The 9,871-nt window shown below is 32.1% G+C and overlaps 1 protein-coding gene across 2 annotated transcripts; it reads right to left on the reverse strand.

The window, feature by feature from the left end:
- Positions 1-250: 250 nt before the first annotated feature.
- On the reverse strand, positions 251-4,242 carry LOC130993678 (cyclin-D1-1). 2 transcript variants are annotated; one of them, XM_057918682.1, is made up of 6 exons: positions 3,734-4,242; positions 3,283-3,369; positions 2,070-2,168; positions 1,775-1,976; positions 1,443-1,573; positions 251-1,361 (listed from the first exon to the last, which is right to left on the reverse strand). In XM_057918682.1, the coding sequence occupies exons 1-6, from the start codon at positions 3,980-3,982 to the stop codon at positions 1,143-1,145; spliced, it is 987 nt and encodes a 328-aa protein (XP_057774665.1). In that variant the 5' UTR covers positions 3,983-4,242; the 3' UTR covers positions 251-1,142. The 2 variants fall into 2 exon arrangements, with proteins under 2 accessions (XP_057774665.1, XP_057774664.1); XM_057918681.1 differs by having other exon boundaries at positions 251-1,573.
- Between the last annotated feature and the right edge of the window lie 5,629 nt (positions 4,243-9,871).

Below are 9,871 nucleotides of genomic sequence, written 5' to 3' on the forward strand. Positions count from 1 at the left end.
TAATAAGATAGATATTGCAGGCAAGGTCACGAGACGGAGGGGTTAATGAGTCGTATTCATTGATTGGATGAGGGACCAATGGGGAGTCCCTTCATCTACAATCACCTCCACTGATAAACCAAATGGCAAACCTACAAATTCTTCATTGTCACTCACATGCAATCGCGCAGACACCCCATAAATGGGTCGAGGTCGGCTGGGTGGGGGATGCCTGCCTCTCCCTCTCCCTCTCCCTCACTCACTATATATATGGACTATAAATAATGTTTTATTATTGCATCCAAATACAACACCAACACCAAAAAAAAAAATTAACAAAGAAATTCCACAAAAAAAGGCCCCAAAGACCTCTGTATGGTTAGGCCACCTCCTTATTGGCCAGAGAAAGAGACATTTAATTTATCTCCTTCACAAATACATAGACCAAAAAAAAGAAAAGGAAAAAGAATTCGACGTATGTGCGTACATCCATCACACGCACGTGCGATCTACACCCCAGAAAAATCTAGTCCAGTATATCGTTAGGACAAAAGGAAAAAAAATAAATAAAGGAAAAGGGAGAATTCCCGCCAAAAAAGCACACATGCACATGCCTACACCACACCATACGTGTGTGTAAGCATCACTCAAAAAACCGGAAAATTTTGACAAAAAATGAAGAACATAGCTATGAACATCATTTTGGTAGTCTTGTTTTTCTGCCATTTCTCTCTCTCTCTTTGGAGCAGCAGCAGCAGCAGCAGCATTGATTGATTATTGGAATCCCATATTTTTCTCCAAGGCTTTGGATTCTGGGTCCCACCAAACTCACATCCCCTCGTTCACTTCTCTTTCCACACGCCATCACTCCACTCCCACTAGTATATTATTTTTCTTCTCACACAAAATTATATTACTACTATGTACCAAACCCCCTTCCCCCTTGGGAATCTGCGAGATGTAGCAATTCCCACTAAAGCAAATGGGTCACAATGAAATCTCTCTTGTACATACATACATACATACATTATACCTACTGCTTAATTATCTACATTATATATATCTCTCCCAGGAAATAAAAAAAGCTGAGGATTTAATTCTAGACAAACCTTGGACCACCTTTATTATTATTTTAGTCGTTTTCTTCTTTCTCCTTGTTTTACTTAATCAGAGCTCCCCTTGTCATCACCCACCCACGCCTTGTTATTCAATCTCCTCCTTTTATACGGTGACGACGTGGACGACGACGACGACGACGCTGATGACGACGTGTCGCTCGACGTCGTCATCACCCGCAGCTGCGGTAGCACCTTTGGTTGCTTCCTCGCCTTCTTCTTTCCCGCCAGTTTTTGAATCAATTGCTGGCATCTCGTGATGCTTTCCTGCAAAAACACTTTTTCAGTTTTTTTTTTTTTTTTTAAATCACTTTGTACGATCAACTTTCTTTCTCTAATTTTTCTTACTTTGTCGAGTCCATCACTCCATGATTCGGCATGCTGAGCGCTGATCAAAGAGAATTTTGGTAGATCGTTTGCTGCGCAGAGTATGGCAGCAGCAGCAACGCATGATGGCCGATACTCAAGGAAGCTGCTCTCTGTTTAATAAACAATTCAACTATTGAATTCATTTCTTTTCTTGGTACTTAAACAATAATTGATTTTATGTGCATATGTGGGCGCATCACGCATGCACATGCATATGCATATGCACATGCATGCATATATTAATGTGTATAAAAGTCAAAATTATATATAGTTGATTAAGAAGATAATTTAAGATTTTGATTATACAATACCTTGCATTGTTGAGAGGATAATTTCTTTTGCCCTTGATACAAGGAAGCCGGTATATGTCGCAGTCGGGTCAATTTTGACAGCAAAAAAGCTTAAATAGCAAAATGGAGAAATTGATCGAAGTCTCCAGTCCAAAACTCTTAGCACCAGAAGCTCCATTCTTTGGATATTTTTCGGTTCAAAAATGAATTTGGCACTTTCAACCTAAAAATGAAGAATTATATATATGTCAATAACGGGAATTTCTTATTATTAAAATACGACATTAATCATTATCTTATTACAAAAATTAATTACCTGAAGATCCAAAAGAGAAGGAACAAGAGGTTCCTCCATCTTAGCAGCTAATGACATACACGCAACGGACAACAGTTGCAACGGCCACCCGTTCATTTTCTGCAATTATTGTCAAGGAATATTCATTAGCATGCAGAAAAATAAACAAAAAAGATTAGGTGTGATTAACAAAAACTAATACACCACATTTCAAAATTATGGTGCGTAATACGATGCATTAATTCGGAGGTTGTTATAGACCACCAGGGGACAAATGGGCCAGTCCTTATTAAATTATGGAGAAGATAATTTTGCTTATTACTAACAAGCATGCTTAATATTGAGTCATCATTCACATACTACATAATCTCATCCAAGTCATCAAATAATAATGTATTACTATCAGGAAATTAAAGGGTACCCCGTGAACAGTACTTATTGGTAGTTAGATATAATTAATTAATGTTATTTATTAGTGTTTAATTAGGAGGAGGCGGAACTAATTGCCTTTAATTAATGAAAGCACCCTTTAATTTGTTGCTGTGTAGTCCATACGTGTGACACTTTTTGTCCATAAACACCAATTGGTATATTATTAATTTAATTAGTGGACACTGAGTGGTGGGACAAAGAATATTATTTATATATATAGGAATGTACATGGATTTAACCAAAAAGACATAAATGATATATAGTATGTACTTTATAATAATGTCCCTATCTTGTTGCATTACCAATAAAACCTGTATTTCATAAATTTTACATCAAAATCATAAGAGTTTATTTATTTTTATTTTTTATAATTCTACCTAATATATATGGATTTTACATTGAGTGAAGGATTCGGGTCACTGTCAAATTGGTGTTAAAAGTCAATATCTATTGTTTTAGATGAGAAAAAAAAAGTCAATATTATATATTCACACTAATTACTGAATGGATATGAATTTGGAGATTACTGAAGGGTGGTTTTGACCAAAAATTAATGAGGTCTTGTAGAAAATACTCTCATTAATTCCATTGTCCAGATTAAATGGCCAGTTCTGAAACTGATAGATATTAATTGTTGGACTAGTGAAGAAAATCAGATGTTGATTTGGATGAATATTAAAAATATTAACCACTGCATTAATTATTGTTATTTAGTGTATTTCCAAACTCGATAAAGAAAAAAACAAAAAAAAGAGAGAGAGAGAGAAAGGAAAGTAGAGTATTGACGGTGACGGGGTCTTACCGGCAAATGATGGGAGTAAAGAAAACGATCGAAATAGTTGACGGAGAGATACGCCGTTAATGGCTGGAAACCGTAATACCGTTGTACCTGCAGCAAGCCAAAAAACTCTTCAGTCAACTCACCATAAAATGCGCTGAAAACACTAAAGTGCGCTGTTAGCCACTGTTTCATCGCGTTCTAGAATCCTCCGCCGGCTTCCCCCACCCGCCGATGGATTCTAGCTCCTCTAACCACGACCAACTAAACTGCGCGCCAGTATCCTCAATGCGTAAAGTATTAGAACACTTCCAATACAGAACTACCGGTGATACTGTGCGCCACCAGCGTATTCTAGAAACTCCATTCTAATTTGTGCAGTCGAAAATTTTCTGTTGGGCAGTTCAAGCCACAGTTCGCCACCTGCGCATGATAGTGAAGACCAACGAAACGGAGTCTGGAATTAGGAATATACCTTGAGAATCCATGCAACGGATTCCGCCCTTGTAGATTCATCGATGGATTGATGAGAAAGAGGCGAATTAATCCCGGCGAGATCTCTCTCGTCTTCTAAAAGTCCGGCGATGGATTCCTCGACGTCCGGCGGGCCGGAGTCGATGTCTGATAAATATTCCGGCAAGTCATCTACGCCGGCGGCGAAGATGATATTGGAGTCCTCGCCGCAGAGAAGGTCGGAGAAGCAGTCGGAGCACGACAGTGACATAGCGAGTGGCGAATGCGACCACCGATGATCGGCCGTTAATCTCTTCTGATCATTCCAGCTGGAAATTTTTGGCTTCGATTATTGCCGGATATTCATCGGGATAGTCGCCGGAAATGTAGGCGGCGGGAGGTGTGTGCTAGGTTAGAATGTGTGTGTGGGTTTAGAGTCTCTCCTGTTTGCGTCGGATATATAGATAGATAGAATTGGCTTGTATTTTTTTATTTTTTGTCGATACGATTTCCATCTTTTTATTTTATTTCCTTTTAGTTTCTTTTCCCTCCTCTGTTTTTAGCTATATGTTTTTGTTCTTTAATTTTTCTTTATTATGTAAACTAATCTATAAAGTTTGTGATATATTTTTGTAAAGTTATTATATGCCTCTCTCAGAAAGGAAAAAAAAATTGCTATACGCCAAGTTTTTATAATATAATAAAATTTATTATTTAATAATGTATTCTTCTTATTTGGCTAATAATAAAAAACGAGTAATATTTATTAATAAAAAGTATTTTTGTTTTAGATAGATAGATTGATAGGTATGGGTGAGGGGAGGCGGGAAAAAACATGAAAAAGATAAATGTGTAAATTGTAATTAAGAATGCACGAGTAATTGCTGATACGTTGTATTGAAGCAGTGGGATTTGTATTATGTAGTAAACTAGTTGGGTTAATAATTAGTACTATGAGATTGAGCTATATATCATATTCATATTATATATAAATACAATATACAATTAATATAGATGGAGGATGGGGTAAGATTTAACCTCTTGTTTTGTGCCATTGTTTTTCTTGATGTGCCGTGTCCCAATTAAAATTTATGCAGGACCACATGTATGCTATTTGGAGAAATTAACTGCCTCTCTCTATATATATATTGGGCAATGATACTTATAAATATTCAAACAATTAATGTTGATGATAGTAAAAAATATAAGTAGCTAGGTTTGCTAGTTTAATCCTCTTATTAGTGATGCGAGCAACAACAAATAAATAAATAAAAAAAAATTGCTCTTGATTTATGCAAACAATTACATCATCAATTCTTACGTGACCCATTTGATTTATTTTTTTTTTGAAAAATTAATGATTAAATAAAAAAAATTAAAGATTCGAATTCAAACATTTGATCATAGACATTAATTATTCTATCCATAAACTAACACATGCACGCTAATCTAAATCTTTACATACTCTACCTATCGTGTGAATATTTTTGCGTATGGAGGGAAGACCTAATTTAATACCAAATAAATTGGGACATGAAATGTTAGGTTTAGCTCATCGAAATTTCATGGTGGTATTCATCAACATGCTTATAGGAGCGAGTATGACAATGCTTGGAGTTTGCACAGTTCGCGACGACTCTGAAATAGTATTGAGTATTGTATCATATGCAATATCCAGATTTATACTATATTTGTGGATGTAAATTTTAAAATTGATATATTAATTAATTGCATCCCCAATCACGATTCGAAATTCCTACAAAACAAAACAAAAAAAGTGTTCTAGAACTCAAATCAGTTTGTGGCGAAGCTTGAATATCTTTCCATGTCGGCAAGCGAGTGCACTAGATCACAAGTTTAGGCTAATCACAAATTGACAATCGTCTACAAATCGTATTCATGCGCCGCCCACACTTGGTAATTAGCTAGGAAAAAAAATATATCATTCCGTTTGGGTGCGTTCTCTCTAGTTGTAAAATTATCATGAAAAAATGAGGAATAATAAAAATTTCACCATTTAAATCATTCATTTCTTTTCCCCCATTTCCTATTTAACCCTTACTCATTCCTTATTTACATTATAAATGAGAGATAATATTATGCCTCCAAAAATGGTGTGATAATATTATATCTTCTTTGTAGTGTAAAAGAGGAATGACTACGGGTCAAATAGGAAATAAGGAAAAAGAAACGATGGATTTAAAGGCTAAAATTTTATTTATCCTTTTTTTCTCTTGATAAATTTACAACCAAAGAGAACGCACCCTTAGAAACAATGGAGCGATTGAAATTGTAAAATTTTAAGTTTTGTTCATTTTTAACAAACTTGTATAATTCGAAAATAGACCGTTATATAAGTATTATTTAGGGTTAATTGCATATAAATTACTAAACTTTCAACAAATTCTTATTTTGCATATAAACTTTAAAATCTTTATTAAAATTATTCAACCATTAATTTTTTCTTAATTATTTTGCACATTTGTCCATTTTTCATCGTGGTGATATGGCATAAATATACTCGCTTGACTTTAATATGCTTGCGTAGCATAAATATGACCATGTGGAAAAATAGAACTGACATTGTAATATATAGTTGGATGAAACGACGTCATTTTTAGGCCTAAAGTTTGATCGAAAAATGGGCAAATATGCAAAATGAGAAGAATTTAATAGTTAAGTAATTTTAATAAAGATTTTAAAGTTCATGTGCAAAATGAGAATTTGTTGAAAGTTCAGTAATTTATATGCAATTAACCCTATTATTTATATGTTTTTAGAGACACACTCACGTGCATTTTCTCTCATTATATATACTAGTACACTCATTCGTGCAATGCACGATCAATATTAAAATTAAAGCAATAATTGCATGTAAATACACTAAGTTTGGCGAGAACTCATTTTTAACATGAACTTAGAAAAATCAAATAAAATAAATGAACTTTAGTTGTCGTTCAAATTTGACTCCGTTAAATCCTAAAATATTCAAAACTGCCTCCTCTTTCGAATTAAATTGCACAAAAACCTACTTTCAAATTTATGTGTACATAAAAATCTACTTTCAAATTTGTGTATAAAATTTTAGTAATAAATTACATTGGTGAACAAATTTACACAAATTTGGAAGTGAGCTTTTGCGCAATTTGTTTTGAAAGAGGGGGCAGTTTGAACATTCTAAGATTTAACGGAGTCAAATTTGAACGACAATAAAGTTCGTGCATTTTATTGAATTTTTCTAAGTTCGTGTTAAAAATGGATTCTCGCCAAAATTTGTGTATTCACGTGCAGTTATCCCAAAATTAAACGATATGCTTAAACAAATAAATGTAAATATTAAACATAATCAAAATTTGTTTTAAAAATAAAATAAAATAACTCACATCAATTACTCAATAAAACTCAATTTGAAAACGTAAATTTTCAACTTGGTATAACGTTTAATGATAATTATAGTTATTAAATCTTTTTAAATTATTTGATAATGAAAATTAGCATTACATATTATAGAAATTACGAGTCATAATTAATAATAAATACATTCATATACAAACATAAATAAAAATTTATATAATTTAATTGAAGAGAGAAAAAATAAAATATTTTAAAATTTAATATTTTTCATAACTTATTCATTCTAAATTTATTTTGATGATTTTTATACAATATATCTTGTCACAAACTTAAATATAAGATGCATATTGAATATATTTTCATAAATCAAATTTGACGATATTTAAAAAGTAATTAAAATAAAATAAGAAGAGAAGATAGAGAAAATTGATAGGAGAAAAAGAAAAAAAAATTAATGAAAGAAGAAAGAGAAAACGAGAGGAAAAAACTCTGTTTTTATATATTATATAGATGCGCTTATAAAAATTAACATTTTTATTAATACAAATTTAGTAAAATTTTGGCTACCTCTAAAATTTAAATTCTGGTAGAAATTCTTCCCTTCCGATAAATATCAATTATATAATATTACATTAAATCAACACCTACAAATTAATTTAAGATCTCACTATATATAAAAGATCTTATTGAAATCATCTTTAATATATAACAAACTGACATTTGCACTCGTGCAACGCACGAAAAATATTTTTATATTTTATTATATATAAAATTGATATTAATTTGATTATTATATAAAAATTCTAAATATAATTAAAAATACTATAATTTAAGATAAATATATTTTAGTTTAATATAAAATAATAAAGAATAATTCATATTAATAAAAATTGATATTGTAACAAAAGAAAACAATATAAGTTAAAAGATAATTGAAAAAAAAAATAGATTTATTCAAAAAAAAAGAGGAGAGATGAGAAAGGAGAGAGAATTTTCTTAAGTTTTAATCTTTAAATAAATATAATTTTTACTCCCTCCGTCCCTGAAATAAGTTTATCTTTGGGGACGGCACGGGTTTTAAGGAAAAGTTGTAAAGTGTATTGATAATGGAGAAAAATGTGTTATAATTAGTATTGAGAGTGGTGAAAAGGTAAAAAAAGTGTTATAATTAGTATTGGAGTGGTAAAAAAATGAAAAATAAGAATAAATAAAATATTATTAGTGGTGGGGCAGTTGTCAAAAAATGGAAAGAAAGAAATGAGAACTTATTTGGGGGACGTCCCAAAAAGAAAAAAGATGAACTTATTTCAGGGACGGAGGGAGTATATTTTAAATCCAATATTTACATAACATATATCAAATTAAAGCTCTTCTCATGATCTTTAATTTGATATTTTATATTTAGTCGAATTTCACAATTTTAAAAAAGAAATAAAATAGAAAAATAAAAAGTTAAAGAAAAAAGAAAGAAAGAAAAAAGATGTATAACTTATAAATAAACCTTCAATTTTATTCTAACTACAAAATTGCCATTCAATTTTGAAATTGATTTGAATTCAATTTGAAATTGAAAACTCCCTTTTTGATCTAGTATCGATGTTCTCGGAACGTATAGGGAGGTAGGGAGAACTATATTTGCTCATACAAGTTCTTGTCATATTTTTATGTATTTTATTCAATATAATATTTGCTAAGTTATATATATATATAGGGGGCGGTTATTCAATAAACCACCCTTATTTTAAGAATTACGAACCAGCAAAAATACATGAATTTTATGTATAACACGCATGAATAAACTGTATAAAGGCATGAATTGCGAAAAATAATTTTTTGCTACCTTTGGGATTCGAACTCAGGACCATGAATTTATCCAACAAGGTGATGAATCAACCGTAGATCTTGATGATCTAAGGGCTGAAAATGGTTCCTAATTTAAATTTTAAGAAGCGTTCTTATTTTAGTCTTCCCCTATATATATATATATATATATATATATATATATATATAGGGGAGTGCTCCCATAAGATACCTTATATGTGGTGAGATCTTAGATTAATTTGTCGGTGTTGATTTTATGTATCCTATGACTGATATTTACTTATAGGGCGGAATTTTTTACCAGGGTACGAATCGTGGAGGGAGCGAAAAATAGCAATCTCATTGGAGTGCACCCCTATATATATATAGGGTTGGGTTCCGATAGAACCCTTCCCTTAGGTAGTATATAGGTCTAAATCCACACCATTAATTGAAAAGGGCGGACTGCACAGATGAACGGCATATTCCATTTAAAAAAAACATGGAGGGGCAAAACATTCATTTTTTTGTTTCTTACAAAAATCATGCATATGACGAAGTAGAACAATGCATATTATAAAACAAAGGCATGCACGACTAATTGCAACAAAATATTAAATATAACAATACATGACTAATTGCAAGAACCATGCGTATGACCAGTAGCGGATCCAGGATTTCGAATTTGGAGGTGCGACAAATAATTACATAATCATAAACGTAAAAAATATTAAATGTTAAAAATAATACTCCCTCCGTCCCAATAATGAAGACACACTTTCCTTATTGAATTGTCCCAATAATAAAGACACACGTCTAAATAAGGAAATAATTAGGGCTTAACAATATCTAATTAATTGCACCTTAATTACGGTATAAATAAGAAACAAAAAACCTTAACTAAATCACTCCTCTTCCACAAACAATCCGCCTCCTTCTCGAAACATCTCTCCACTCTCTCCACTCTTTCAACCGGCCAACCACCACCTGCCGCCCTCGTCCTCTT

The sequence above is a fragment of the Salvia miltiorrhiza genome, chromosome 7 (genome assembly GCF_028751815.1).
Source record: "Salvia miltiorrhiza cultivar Shanhuang (shh) chromosome 7, IMPLAD_Smil_shh, whole genome shotgun sequence".
Lineage (NCBI taxonomy): Eukaryota > Viridiplantae > Streptophyta > Magnoliopsida > Lamiales > Lamiaceae > Salvia > Salvia miltiorrhiza.